The sequence below is a fragment of the Onychomys torridus genome, chromosome 8 (assembly GCF_903995425.1).
Source record: "Onychomys torridus chromosome 8, mOncTor1.1, whole genome shotgun sequence".
Lineage (NCBI taxonomy): Eukaryota > Metazoa > Chordata > Mammalia > Rodentia > Cricetidae > Onychomys > Onychomys torridus.
The window spans coordinates 6,101,639-6,117,467 of record NC_050450.1 but is presented as its reverse complement, the minus strand read 5'-3'; the positions used below and the strand labels follow the sequence as shown (position 1 = coordinate 6,117,467).

Here is a 15,829-nt window from a genome sequence, read left to right as displayed (position 1 = left end):
TTCCCACACTATTCCCATGGTCTGGAACCTTTTGAACGAAAACCCTGTCATCCACATGGTTTACCTTCATGGCAGGTTTCCAGGCTGTGAGAATTCAACCAGCAACATGCCTTCCAGGCTGAGCAGTTTTTAAAACCTGAAGTCTGACTTTTGACAGTCCTAATCACTTTCTCCCCAGATTCTCACTGTAGCCCCACTGAGCATCTTTTTCTGAGGTACCAGTTGGTTTTCTAACCATCCTTGCATGGCCAGAGCCCTCTGCTAATTCTTGACTTGATTTTCAAATTGGAAGTTGGGGAGTCATGGTGACAATTTGTGGTTCACAGCTCAGGATGTATTTATAATTGTCTGGTTTCATAAAGGAAATTGAAAAAACCCATGAATAATAGAATAAACCATCATGCTGTAAAGCATTAGTTGTTTATGTCATCCTATTCAGCCAATTATCCTGTTATTATAGGGTTATTTGTTCCACAGTTTTAACTCAACAGCCAGAATAACATGCTCTCTGTTTTTATTTTATTTGTTTTGTATTTTGAGATGGAATCTCAGGTAGTCCAGGCTGGCCTCAAACTTGTTATGTAGTCAAAGATGACCTTGAACATCTGATCCTTCTCCCTTCACTTCCTCAAGCCTTAGGTCATGGCACGTGTTATCATGTCTGGTTTATGCTGAGAATCAAACCCAGGACTTTGTGCATGGTAGATGAGCACTCTACCAACTAAGCCACATCCTCAGTCTCGGAACAGCTCTCTTAGATATTCACTTCATTGGTCCTAACAGGTCTCAGGAACTAATCTGAGCCCTTCTACTTAGGCTTAGGCCTAGGAGAACTGTGTCACAACAGCCCAGTGACTCACCGAAAGTCATCTGGAAGTGTTGAGGAGAGGACATTGAGTAATGCAAAATGGCTTTACGTGTGATCCAGTAGTCTGCCAGGACTCGACCATCACCTCATTTGGAGTGCCAGCCCTCTGGTACACATACGTCATTCACAGAAAACCTTTTGAAAATCCTACTTGGGAGCTGCAGTTTCTGTCTGCCAGAAAGTCTCAGGAACATTTTACATGGTGATAAATCTTTGTTCTGGGAAGAATGTTCAGAACAAGTTGGAGCTTGTGTGATAAATAGCCCCAAGGTGTCATGCAACCAAAAAAAAAAAAAAAAAAAAAAAAAGCAGATAGATACCAGACTGAGTTCAGTAAGGACACTGAGTCTTAGCAAGCAGGTCATATTGTCTGTTCAAGGTCAGCAGTTAGAAAGAATCAGAGCTAGGACTGGGGTCCAAGTCAGTCTCCTGAAGCCCCAGTGTCTGAGTAACACTGCTGACTATGCCAGTCAGTGTTCTGTTAATGTAATGAATGTATGAGACAAAGCAACTTATAAAGAGAAAAAAATGGGGCCTGAGGAAATGGCTCAGTAAAGTGTTTGTTGTGCAAACATGAGGACCTAGGTTTGGATCCCAAAGCACAAACATAAAAAGGCATGTAAGAATATATTGTAGGATTATAATTCCAGCATTAGGCAGGTGGAGACAGAACAGTCACTGGGACTCTCTGGCTAGTCAGCCTAACTTACTCCCGAGGAACAACACCTGAGATTGTTCTCTGGCTTCCATGTATATATGTGTTCATATACATACACATACACACACAAACACACACATGTACACATATACTCACAAACACACACTAAAAGATTTATTTTAGCTCCGTTTTGGAGATTCAGTGTGTGGTCACTGCCTTGGGCTTGTGGCCTTCAGCTCTCTGGTAGGAAGTAGAGAAGAGAAGAGGAAGGACTGGATGCCCATTCACAGCTCCAGGCCTGAGCCCCACCTTTTCAGGTCCCACCATCTCCTGATAGCGCCCTTCTGGGAGCCAAGTCTTTAACACATGAGGCTTCAAGGGACACTATGCGAACCATAGCACCTCAGATTACCTTGATGTTCTTGGAGAGGTCAGATGAGGCTGAGAAACTAGAAACTCAGAGTTGAAAAATGTGCTTGAGGCTGAGATGGAGAATAACACTTCTGGAAGGGTACGAAGGCATTCTGGCTCCATAGCTGCTGTGCTCTCCTCACAGGTAACTGAGTCAAAGAACACATTGTGGATGCTTCAGTGTAGAGCAGTATGCTTTTTCTTGGGCCCCAGCTTCATCCTCCTTCTCAAGACAGGCCTCAGGGATAAAGCAGCCAGGAGCTTCAAAATTTAAAGCAGTTACTTCACCTCCCTGGGAAAGAATGATTCATTAAAAAGCATCTGGCTGCTTGCTTCTCATTCTATTAACATCAGAGAGAGAAGAGCCTCTCAGCCCACCCTGAGACAGAGTGCCTGAGGACTGAAATGGGTTCACATGGACAGCTGATGACAACTACCGGGGAACTGCCACCAGAGCTTTTGTACTTGGGCTTGGATATGTATCTATTTCCTGGTACATAAGACTCTCTCTTGGGTCAAGGTCAGGAAGATGTTCCTTTGGAAATGTGAGTTTAGGGACTAGAGTTTAATTGGGTTGCTACATTTTTCCTAAAGAAGATGATGGACTGGGCTGGAGAGGTGGATCAGAGTGCTTGCTGCTCTTGCAGAGGACTGGAGTTCAGTTCCCAGTACCTATGTTGAGTGGTTCATAATTGCCTATAACTCCAGCAACAGGAAATTCAGTGCCCTCTTCTGGCCTTCATGGGCATCCACATATGTGTATGCATATTCACACACATACATTTTTAAATTATTATTTTTGTTTGTTTGTTTGTTTTCGAGACAGGGTTTCTCTGTGTAGTTTTGGTGACTGTCTCTGTAGATCAGGCTGGCCTCGAACTCAGAGATCCACCTGGCTGTGCCTCCTGAGTGCTGGGATTAAAGGAGTGCGCCACCACCGCCCAGCCATTTTTAAATTTTTTAAATGTTTTTAAAAACATTTTATTTAAATGTTGTAAAACATTTGTCTAGCACATATGAGGCCCTGGACTTCCCACTCCCTAGCACCAAAACCAATAATAACTATAAACACTTCCAAAACAACAACAACAACAACAACAACAACTAAAACCCCACAGAGTCAATTTTAAAAATAAAATAAAAATAATAATAATAAACCTAGGTAAGTGTGTGGAGGTTTCACCTTAACCAGCGGGCCCTGTTGGTTTAGGCCTGTTTTGAGGGCCTGTGTTGAGGTGACATGTCCTGGTAGGAACGTGTGAATTCTATGCAGGGTCTGTAGTTTTGGTAGTTCTTTGATTTAGCACAAGGGCTTTCTAATTAAGTCTGAATTGGAGTCCCAGCCCTGCCACTCATTGGTTGACCTTGACAAGTCACTTACGACCTCTACAATTCTTTTAGATGAAACTAGAAAGAGATGGTATGAAGAGGAGTGCTGAGGAGAGCGGGAACCTTCATCCTGCACACCAGGTATGCAATGTGAAGCGGCAGCAAGGTCCTGGCCACCTGTGCCCGCAGCATACGCTAAGGGATATTTCTTTTGTCATTAGCTATTTTATTCTCTGAGCCGGTGTTCATGGATACTTCAAACTGGGAGTGATAGATGTCTGTTACCTCTCTCCCAGGGAGGCTGAGGCTGAGGCTGGAGGACTAAGAGTTTGAGGCCAGCCTGCACAAACAGCAGTGTCTAGATTGCTAGTTCTCATCCACTGTCACCCCACTGCTGGGCATGGGTTCCTTGTGCAGATACACTCTCAAGATCAATGGCTGAACCTGTTGGCCCATCCCAGCCATGCCTGGCACTCAGCTCTTGTTTGCTGCTGCTTGTGAGGCACGTGTGTCCCTGGGGTGGCATTTGGGGATAAAAAAGATGTATTTAGCTGCTTCTTTCCCCAGCAATGACTCAACTCCTGGAAGTTCTGTGACAGCAATGGCAGTTGGAGCCCTCGGGATTTCTGTGCCTTAATGCTTTGTGCTCATGGCCAGCAAGTAAACTCAGCTGGGAAACAGCCATCTTCCTAGCCAGGCCGGACAATTCCTGCTCCTCTCATAATTTGCTCTCCTCAAGTGTCCAGCTGTTGACAGCTGGTGGATGTCTCCTGACATATCAGAAGGGAGTGTAGAAACTATCATGTGAGACTCTCACTTATCTACTTCCTGTATCTGCCTTGCTGATTTGAAGTCTTCCTCATGTAAAGGACATGACTTGTGGGTGTGTCTGTGAGTGAGTTTCTAGAGAGGTTTAACTGAGGAGGGACAAGCCACCCTGAATTCTGGCAGCACAATTCATGAGTTGCGATCCCAAACTGTATAGCTAAGCATCAACATTCACCGATTTCTGCTTTCTGACTGCAAAACAGTAGGACCAGTGTCTTTATCCCCCATCTCCATGCTTTTCTCATGATGAACTGTATCCCTTCTTAAACCTCGAGCCCAAACCTTTCCCCTTAAGTTGTTTTTGTTAGATATTTCATCACCACAACAAGAAAGTAGCTAATATGTGGAATAAACCTGGTTTTTAAAACAATTATATTTATTTATTTATTGTGAGGGGGCGGTGTACACATACCGCAGCACATACATCTCCATGTCAGAGGACAACTTGCAGGAGTCAGTACTCTCTTGAATTCATATCATCAGTCTTGGTGGCAAGCACCTTTACCCACTGAGCAATCTTGCCAGAACTCAAGTTTCTGGTGGGGGTCGCTGTAATGTTCTTGGTTTAAAGTTTAAGAACTGCCCTGGTGTGTTGCAATTTTCAGCATTTGTATCCTCAAAAGCAGGTTGACTAACTGAATAGTGCCACAAAACACAAGGAGGGTTCTATTGTGCTCTGGTTCAAAGGACATGCTCACAAGTACAGATATATGTAACCTGCATCAGGAAATGGCCTAGTGTGGGTAAGATGTGACTCGTGGTTTGGGGGAGAATGGGGGAGAAAGGGCTCCAGTAAGCTGGGTCTGTTTGTATTTCATCTCTCCAATGTATTGGTGCTGGAATACACCTGGAAAAGCCACTTTTACTTCACTGTGTAGCTACAGATGTGTTTGAACTTCTGACTCTCCTGTTTCCACCTGCTCAGTTCTGGGATAAGAGGCACACACAATGTATGCTGTGCTGGGGCTGGAACTCAGGGCTTTGTGTATGCTAAATAAGCACTCTACTAACTGAGCCACATCCTCAGCCCATCACTTGTCTTTTCTAATCCCAGAGTCATTGTTAGTGATTAGGTGAGATAAAACAGAATCTGCAGCACAACATCCCTGTTTTGCAGAAGAAAAAAATTATTTAGCAGGGAAAGGACATTTGACATTGTGTAGCTGATGATTTTAGAGCACATTTACTAACTTGAGTCCCTTGCTGGCTCTTGGAAGACTCCATTTCCCTTCCCATGGTCCCTCACACCTCTTGGCTGCTTTGTGAGACACCTGCTGCTTCCAGCCTGGCTTCTGATGGTTTCTGAGAGTGGCTTTTTGACACTGCTAGCATGGGGTGAGGGCAAAAGGTAGCAGGTTAAGCAAGAGCAGTGGTCCTTCAAAGGATCATTGTGACCACATATGGAGCACAGCATATCTGGGCAAATTCATTCCTCAGGACTGCCAGTGTGGGGGACTCCCTGACTTTCTGGTCACAGAGCTGCTGAGCCAGAGTGATTGACTGCCCAAAGTCCTACAGTGAGTGGGGTCTGGAGCTCCAGCGCATGCCATTAGATTCCAGAGAGTCCCATTTATCCACCATCCCATGTCACCCTTCAAAGCTGGGTACCTAGAATCAGCAAAGTTGCATACAGTGATGTTCAGCCAATATAAATGTTGTAATTATTGTGTATGTGTGTGTGTTGCATGTGTAAGTGTGTGCACACATGTGGAAGCCAGAGGTTGACGTTAGGTGCTTTCCTCTATTGCTCTCCACTTTAGTCTTTCGAGACAGGGTCTCTCACTGAACCTGGAGCTTATTGATTCAGTTAGGCTGGTTGGCCAGCAAGCTCCAGGGATCTGCCTGTTTTCACATGCCTCTCTTCTCCATTGCTGGTGTTACAGATGTCTGGTGTCATAAGTCATTATGCCAGAACATGTTTGTGCCTTTCCACAATGTCAGAATTTGTCAAATAACAATAAATTCACAGTTTATAGAGCTCAACAACAGCAATTTATCATATAATCCACCTGACTTGGTAGTCTGGCTGAGGTAAATGCAGGTTCTTCTATTCCAATATTAATTATGAATATTAATTTTCAGATCACACAGAGCACAGTAAATATATTTATATATCTGTATGCATATGGGCTACAGAATGAGTACAAGTTAAAGAAGCTGCAGCAGAGTTTAAGGGGGTTCAGAAATGGGCTGAGAAAGAATCTATCTCAGTAAGACAATGAACTGGAGGGGGCTGCTGCCGGAGTTGGTCATGTTAGAGAGTAAAGCTGTGGAATTCAGCTGTGACATAAAAGGCCAAACCAGATTTGGAGCAGGAAACAGGTCCAGGCCCAGATGGGCAAAAAGGTGAGCTGGCAGGCAATTGATGAATCTGCATCAACAGCGGAGGTGGAGGAAGCTGAACCCAAGCTTTAGGCACAGTTGAAGAGTTCTTGCCCTTGACCCACATGCCAAGTATCAGATGAGAGGTTGCTGTGGCACCATACCACTGCAGTGTTAAGTGTGTGTTACTCTATGTGATCCATGCAAGAGAGCTTCCCCCCTTTCCTTGGTCTAATGTGTCTCCTAAGTTCTTGAGCCCTATTTCCTGATAGGGTTTTAATATACCCATGTGCTCCTACATTCTCAAGTCATCCCTATGAAGTTACAGGGATAAGTCATTTTTCACTCTGTGCTGGGTAGATGGTCCTGGCAGATGCTGTTGGTTCTAGGTCCACCCAGAGGCAGTCATCCCCCCTCAAAATGGAGGCAGAAGCTGTCTGTCAAATGGAGTATCCTGGGGCAAGGCATGGCCCACGTGGAGTAAGTTAGAGCAGGCAGGGCACAGCTGGCTCTCAGCACTTGACACTCCCACATGGGTGCATGGCAGGCACTTTATCAATAGAGCCATGCCCCCCAGCCCATCCTTTCTCCTCTCTTCAGTAGAGCCTTATTGCTCCCGTCCAGGAGCATTTTGGTGTGATCCCTGGAGCAATGGGACCCAGAATATGATTGTGGGGTGGTGGGTGGGGGACTGAAGCACAACCAGATGGCCCTGATTAGACCTTTGTCCAGCCCATAATGCTGGAAATTTTCCTACAGATCCTTATACACATTATCACTCTTCCCTAGCATCAGGCAGTAGTGTGGAAGAAATCAGCACATATATCTTCAAACAGGCTGCCTGTATCACCATAAAGGCCTTAGAATATATCTTTTATCAACCCCTATTCCCTCTGGAATTGTAGCCAGAAGAACCCCTTCATTGAGTGTTGGCTTTGGGGATGGTCACTACAAAGCCGTATATAGGGATGTGGGGGGCGGGCACCTGAGTTTTTTTTGAAACTGGGAAACAACTTATAATATAGTCACAAATAAAAGGGACTCAGGCTTTCACACCACTGCAGAGGAGCAGCTAAGGACAGGAAATACATGTGACATGTGCTGAGTGAAAAGAGAAAGGATGAGCTATTGAGATTCACCAAATCCACAGAGCAGTGGATGCATGTGTATGCGTTTAATGGTTTATATATGCTCTTTATTAGTCCTTTTAAGTATGTTTGAGGCTGGAAGGTTGGCTCAGAGGACCAGAGTTCAGTTCCCAGCATTCACATCAGATGATTCACAACCTGTGACTCCAGCTACAGGGGAATTTGACACCTCTGGCCACATGTAGGTAATTTTATACAGAGGTCAGGTGTGGAATTGTCCCCTTTAGTGTCATGGTGTTGCTCAGAAAGTTTGGACTTTGGATTCCAGATGTTTGGTTTTGAATTAGAGATTCTCAGCCTCTGTCACCCTAACATGACATCTCATGGACTATCATAGGGAATGATGAATATGGAGGCACAGGCCTGTCACCCCAGCATGTAGAAGGTGGATACAGAAGGATGGGAGTTCACGGTCATATGTTATATTAATTTCTGTGTGCGGGTGTTTCACCTGTGTGTGTTTGTGCACCATGTATCAGCCTGTGCCTGTGGAAGCTAAAAGAGGGCATCAGATTCCCTAGGGCTGGAGTTATAGAGAACTGTGGGTGCTGGGAATCAAACCCAGGTCCTCTGGAAGAGCAGGCAGTGCTTTTAACTGCTGAGCCATCTTTCCATCCCTAGTATAGTCTCTTACACACAGTTCTTATATATGGTAATGTGTATAACTGACCATAGTGGACTGGAAGAGGACTAGAGTATAGCTCAGTGGCCCAGTGTTCATCTACAAAAAGTCCTATATTTAATTCTTAGCACTGAAAGTTTTTTAAAAAGAGAATGAAAAAGAAAAATAAAAGCCTGGAGGGATGTCTAATAAAGGTAATTAGTGGCTCTCTCTGGGCAGTGTCATATGGACATTTATCTATCTATCTATCTATCTATCTATCTATCTATCTATTGTGGGGCTAGGGCACATGTGTGCCACAGTGTATGTATGGAGGTCACAGGACACCTTGTGGGGGAGGGGTTGGTTCTCTCCTTCCATCTTGTGTGCTCTGAAGCTTCAGTCCAGGTCATCAGTCTTGCCAGCAAGAGCCGTTACCCCTCACTGGCCCTAGATTTTTTTTCCTGTGTATTTTTTTTCCTACCAGCATTCTGTGAATTTCCCACAACAAAGCTCTGTTACTTTGTATTATTACTACTTACATTACTTATTAGCCCCTTAAAATAATTAAAACAGAGTTTTCTTTCATCTAGAATCATCCTTAGTCTTTGAGGCTTGGGGATGCAAAATGGCCATGGTCAAAGAGCAAGCTAAGGGGCTGGGAGCAGGCAGAGACAGACAATGCCTTGGGAAAGTTCCCATGAGCCTACTGAGCCTCTGCAGACATCCCACCAGGCTCCACACATATCTTAGTTCATTTTCTGTAATTAGGACAGAATACCCAGGAATGGGTGATTTGTAAAGAAAGGAGTTTGATTCTGGTGAAGGACAGAAAGTTCATGTGTGGGTGATGCCTCATGCTGCATCAGGGCAGCAGGTGCATGCAGGAGAGGTGAGTGAGCTAGGAAAATGGAACATGTTTTATTACAAGCTGCCTCCTCGGTAACTAATCTATGCCTGTGAGAGAAGGAGCATACCTTGATTATCTCTAATCATAAATCACAGGCCCTGCTTTCTCTCCACTCCATTATGCTTGGGTCCAAGCCTCAACACAAGTCATATTAAAACCATAGCACCATGGGTTTCCTGGATTTGGAAGGTTCCTTCTCGTACACACACTCTCAGCCCAGTTCATATTTCTGCCCCTGTGGTGTGTTATGGCTGTGAGGGCATGGTTGCTCCCCAGAGTAATAGCATAGTTTCCCTGTAAGAATTCTGATTTTTGTGAGAGATAGGCTCTCACTGTGTCCCAGATGGAACTCAAACTCTCAACCCTCCTGCCTCTGCCTCCCTAGTAGCTGGAATGATATGCCTGGTGGGAATTTTTGAAAGCCCTCATGTCAATTAGAGTCCTGAAACCAGTTTCCTGTTCACACAGGCCAGCTGGACATCATCTCCATGGCTGAGACCAGCATGATGCCAGAAGAGATTGAGTTGGAAATGGCGAAAATCCAGCGTCTCCGTGAAGTCCTGGTCCGTCGAGAGTCAGAACTCAGGTTCATGTGAGTGAGTGGGGAAGCAAGGTGGAGGTGTGGAGAATAGTGGCAGCCTGGAAAACATAGGTGGCTGAGTATCATGTACTAACATCGAGCCCTTAAGGTACCAAGAAAACCTCTCATGGATGCCACATATTCAAGGAACTAAACTCAGTTCCCTCCCTCCCTCCCTCCTCCTTCCTTCCTTCCTTCCTTCCTTCCTTCCTTCCTTCCTTCCTTCCTTTCTTTCTTTCTTTCTTTCTTTCTTTCTTTCTTTCTTTTCCTTTCTTGATTTTGGTTATTTTAGGATGGTTTCTCTGTGTAGTCCTGGCTCTCCTGGAACTTGCTCTGTAGACCAAGCTAACATCAAACTTAGAGATCCTTCTGCCTCTAACTCCCAGGTGCTGGAATCAAAGGTGTTGCCACCATGCATGGCTTAAACTCCATTTTCTTAATTTAAAAAAATTTAAGGAAAGAAAATAGAATACCAACAAATTATATATATAAAAAAAATCTTGGTTTCATTGTTGAGGGGAGAGAGAATTGGGATCACCATAGAAGATGTCAGTATACAGGTGGCATCTACAGTCTTCTCTCTCTGGAAATACCAGAGTTCCTGGAAGCCTTAAGAAATTTGTCTTTAGGGCTGGGCAGCGGTGGCATACATCTTTAATCCCAGCACTCAGGAGGCAGAGGCAGGCAGATCTCTGAGTTTGAAGCCAGCCTGATCTACAGAGCAAGTTCCAGAACATAGTCAGGGCTACACAGAGAAACTTTGTTTGGAGGGACAAAGGAAGAAGGAAGGAAGGAAGGAAGGAAGGAAGGAAGGAAGGAAGGAAGGATGGATGGAAGGAAGGAAGGAAGGAAATAGAAAGAAATGCATTTTTATGTTTTAACTTTGCTATTTTAAGTGGGAAATTCCAGAAACTGGTTACTTGCTCAAAAGCTCTGCTCTCTGGCCTGTCATATGATAGGTGTATTGAGAAATGCTTTTAACTTCCCATGTCCTTGGAGCTTTGCTGGGCTGGCCTACCAACTCACAAGTGAACATTAGAATGTTAACAATGTATACATGCTAGTGTGTGTGTGTGTGTATGTGTGTGGGGAAAGGCTGGTTCTTATTTGAGCCAGGAGAAATAGAAAGCTGGTTGCTGGGGGAACCAGCAACAGCATTCCAGGGAAGTGGCACTATCAAGGTGAATAGTCTGTGAATGTACAGCCTCTGGCTTGTTTTAAGGAGATGTGGTATGACATTTAGAGGTAATTTTTAAATTATGTAAAACATGTATACAATATATGCTTTGCACAAATATTAATTTTATATGCAAAAAAAGAATTTTAGATTCTCACTGTAACCTAGAGAAGCAGATATTATCATCTACTATTTCTTATTTTGTTTGTGTGTGACAGTGTCTCCCTATCTATCCCAGGCTGGCTTCTCAAATGCTGAATGAGTGCCTAAGTGCTCCACCATGTTCAGCTGTTACTACCATGTCAACACCTCTGGGTTGAGTTCAGGCTAGCCTGCTTCCAAAGCTATGACTCTTTCCCTGTCACTCATTAGGGATCAGCTGTTGTGTGAGCTGAAGAGGCAAATTGGACCATCCAGGGAGGCGACTCCCTGGGCTTTGGCGCCCTCAAGTGCAGAAGGGGAGAAAATAGCTGCTGTGGGCTGCAGGAATAAGTTCTAAGAACTCAGCTGGTTATGGCAAGGAATTCTTTCAGAGGAAACCAAATTCCAAGGAGCATTTGGTGTTATTTGGTTTGTTATATATCAACTGTCTTCTTTTATGAAAATCATGTGTGCCTTCATAGTTTTCCCAATTGATTTTTCCCTAAGAATTGCTAACAGTGTGGACTGATCACTCTCTGGACATACACATTCCAGGAATTTGGAGAACAGCCTCTGGAAAGGCTTCCTTCCCTCCAGCCCATCTGTTTCTCCCCTTTCAGCACTGGAATCAGATACCTCCCTTAGTCACATTGAAGAGCTAACAGAAATAACAGTCCAGAAGCCCAGTTCAAGCCTCCCTGTAATTATCATCATTGGCAGCATCCGACCAGGTCCATCCCCAGAGGGAAGAAAATACCTTATCAGAGATACCACTGTACTCTCTAAGAACAGACTTAATCGTCATTTGAGAAAGCCTGGCAGATGTGCCAATTAAGCTTAACTTCCTCCTTTCCCAAATCTTACCTCTAGGTCCAGATCTCCCTTTAACTATCACCAGAGACATCTAGCTGTACACGGGTTGCCTAGCAACTGAACACACCTTCCCCCACCCCGCAGAAAAACGGCAGATAGCTTGGACAGATAGGAGCCACAGGAAAAAAAAAACGCAGTTTTATTTTCTCCCATTGACCTAGCACCTTATAGATTCTTAACATTTTCTACCAATCACGTTTAAGATTTTATATATAGTTGAGCACATAAGATCTCTCTTCTTAGATATTACCCGAATTTAGCCTTTAGTTAATTCATTTCCCCATTAGTCACTTCCCTTTTGGGTTGCAAATGATAATTAACATAAATGATAATTACTGCTCCTCTTTGTGATTCTTATCACCCCTCCGTTTGACCCTGGAATCCTGGCTTTGCACTACCAAGGGATTACTGCTTGTAAGTGTATATATACTGGGACTCCCAGGGCACAGGAGAATGGAGAAGATTTGGGAGAATAAATGTCTGGACTAAGAGCTTGGTGCGCTGAGATTCTATTTTCTGAAAATAGTCCTTGCTGTTCATAGTTTTCTCTTCTGAGCCCCTGGGATGTATAATAGAGGTGGTCCCTCTAGTATTATACAAGAAATAGCACCGTTTTCTAGGGCTGCCTGGTGATCTGGGTCTCCAGAACTCGGGATTCCTGAGGATGAGCAGGGGTCACCCAAAGAGAATATATGTTTTCCCCCTGTGGTTGTCCCCCCCCCCCCCCCCCCGAGACAAGGTTTCTCTGTGTAGCTGTGCACCTTTCCTGGAACTCACTTTGTAAACCAGGCTAGCCTCGAACTCACAGAGATCCACCTACCTCTGCCTCCCAGTGCTGGGATTAAAGGCGTGCACCACCACAGGTCGGCACGAGAATATGTTTTTAAGAACTGGATTCTAACAGGCATACGGTGAGCATTTAGAACTGAAGCACATCAAAGAATTAGATGACAGGGACTCCTTCTTACACCTTGGAACCTAGGAGAACTGAAACAGCACTTCCAAACACCAGGGTCTGCAAGGAGGAAGTGCAGCCATCTTTCCTGGCTCTGTGAGGGGTCTCTATAACCAAGGGGAACACACAGAGGCTCCTAAACTTGAAGATGCTTATGCCCAAGTGAACTTAGATCCATCAAGCAAGAGCTGTGCTTGTGCATGGCAAAGTCCCTTAGCCCATGTATACAGCAGGCTAGTCCTGGTCAGATTCCTAAGCAAGCATTCTGCCCAGGCTACTGGACATGGAATGCATGGGAACTCTAAAAAGACAGTAAGTGCAACTGGATCTGTGTCCTTCTAAAATAGAAAACAACAAAACAAAGGTAGCTGGGCTGGACGAACATCTTAGCTGTCTGTCAGCTCAGTTCCATCCTCTACCAGAAGTGGAATTGGGGAGCATCACCCTCCGAACAGGTCTCGGCATCTTCCTTTGGTGATTTTCTTTCAGCCCCACCTGTTCAGCAGGGTGTGTGATTATCCAGTTTAGCAGAGGAAGAGACCAAGTCTCAGGGGTTAAAGGAGCTGCCCCAGGCCTCCCATCTGGTAAAGAGGGAGTTAGAATCCATGCCCAGTTCCCCTGCTTCAAACCTATGCTCTCAGTATAACACTCTGGTATTGTCTCCTACTCTGTAAAATGGAGAGCAATAGTAACTGCAGCCATTCACTCTATTCTGCATGTGCCAGAGTGTGGCTTAAACAGATGGATTGATGCTTCATGGGTATAACTCTGCTGATGGGATCCTTTGGAGGAAGGAAGGCTTCAGAACATTCCCAGTTTATAGATTAAAAAATAATAATAATAAAAAACAAAACAAAAAAAAACCAACCCAATGTTCCCTTTGTCTGGAAATAAGCAAACTAAAACATAAGGATTCAGAAACAACCCTCCACCCTCCCCTCCCCCACCCCACCCCACGCAAGCATTAAAAGTAGGACAGGCTGGAGAGATGGCTCAGCCATTAAAGGCTAGGCTCACAACCAAAAATAAAAGTAGGACAAAGAACACAGGCTGCTTTAGAGGACTGAGGACCCCTTCAGCCTGGAGTGACTTGAGATGGCTGGAGAATGTGACTGCTGTTGCACGGGCAATGGCTACCAGTCTGTGAGAAAGGAAGGAAGGGAGGGAAGGAGAGAAGGAAAGGAGGAAGATGGGAGGGAGAGGAGGGGAGAGAAGAAAAGAGAGGGGAGGAGAGGAGAGGGGAGGGAAAGAGTGCAGCAGAAACTACAACTGAATAAGCTGAATAGTTGCCTGTGGGGAGTGGAGGGGGACAGGGCGGGGACCTTAACCATCTCTCTTAATGCAATGTAACATCTCTAGCATTCTGAGCAGTGCTGAGTACTTAGGCCAATTAATAGTTCTCAAATGTGCAATAAATTACCTTTCCCAACCTTACCCATCCTTATCCCTCAGAGCCTTGTTATTTCTCTCTCTCTCTCTCTCTCTCTCTCTCTCTCTCTCTCTCTCTCTCTTTCTCTCTGTCTCTCTCATTCATGTGCATAAGACCCATGGTCTAGAGTAAGAAGGAGACAGTGTTAAGCATTTTCAGGCTCATGGCAGAAGCTCTGCCTGACCTGAACCTAGCAGCCTTTGGCAGAACCAGTGGCAGTCATGGCCACAAGGAGACCAGTTCTGTTACACCCTCTCTGAGGCAATCTTTAAGCCCACTCTGCTGTGGGACCTGTGAATTAACCTGTATTCCACAGTCCAGGTGGCCATGTGCAGATCCTTGTCAGACCAGGTGTGGTGGCAGCTGCCATCACTCCCTCTGTTTCTTCCTTGGTTTGTTACTGCTCTGTCCTCTGGGATGCACAGCCTCTCCTCATCTTTCTTCTGCCAGAATGTTGAGTAGTATGAGATAGAGAGGTACCCATTCTCTGAGCCCTGTTGGAACTCAGGAGCTTCTTCTACTACTTGGGCCCAAGGCAAGGCAGCTAAGAGCTACTGTTTCCTGGGGGCTCTGAAATTTCACACTGTGTGCCCAACACACGGCATAATTCATTCACAGAAACCAACAAAATGTTGTTTCAACTTTTCCCCTACATGGATATAGAAACCGAGGCAAGAGAGACATGGTTGACTCCAGGTCAGTAGCTAGTGAACAACAGAAGCACAAATTTGAACCCATGATGTCTGTCTTAGAGGCAGAGCCTTAACCTGAAGCTACTCCCAATGCAAGGATCCCCTGTCCTGTAATTGTCCAGCCCTTCCAGAACAGAGCAAGCTCCTGCTGGGGTGCCCACATGCCCACATTGGGTTTTGTCTTGCTTCACCATCTTCGTTAGGTCCCCAAGAAACCCTCACTCAATCCCTAGCCCATGCATTGCACTACAGAGCCCTCCCTGCCTTATCCTCCAGTGCCAGCACCCAGGGGCTCTCACAAGGAGTCTGGGGGACAGCTTCTTCCCCATCCACAGCACTCTGACATTTCCAGACCTCACCTAGAGCCACCTGATGACTTCTGGGTGTGCTAGGCTTCTGACAGACACCTATCAACATTTTCTAGTTCTCCTTTAGCTGAGCACTCCCCAGCCTCTTCTGGATTCTCAGAGACAGCACTTCCAGCCATACAATGAAGGAGCCATTGCCTCACACTTACTCAGTGTAGCCTCACCAACCAGCACTGACCCAAGTCTCCAAGCTATGGCCAATGCTCTTCATCCATTCATCACATCCTTCTTATCAACATTTCCCACCCACCTCCTGGCACCATGTGCCTGCTCTCTGCTGTGCCCCAAAGAAATTCAGGACAAATTACTAATTGAGATGTCTATTAGCATAAGCAGATGCTGCTACCAGGTTCTCCCAGTATCACAAGTGCATGTTAGAGAGTCCTGGCTCCTTCCAGCACTTCTCACCTAGACCTCCTACCCTAAAACCTCTCCAGCCCATGGACTGGGCTTTGCTTCCTTTCCTCCAGCTTCTCCTTTTCTATATAACTCAGCCATTTTGGCCATGTGCCCCTGGATCCTCTGCTCTTGGCTCCTGG

The 15,829-nt window shown here is 45.3% G+C and overlaps 1 protein-coding gene across 1 annotated transcript in view; it reads left to right on the top strand.

Annotated features, from left to right (window-relative positions):
- The window catches only part of Bmerb1 (bMERB domain containing 1), a 127,334-nt gene that overhangs the window by 49,398 nt on the left and 62,107 nt on the right, over positions 1-15,829 (top strand). The window contains exon 2 of the mRNA XM_036196346.1: positions 9,544-9,667. Within this exon, the coding sequence (XP_036052239.1) occupies positions 9,544-9,667 (124 nt within the window). The remainder of the gene's footprint in view (positions 1-9,543; positions 9,668-15,829) is intronic.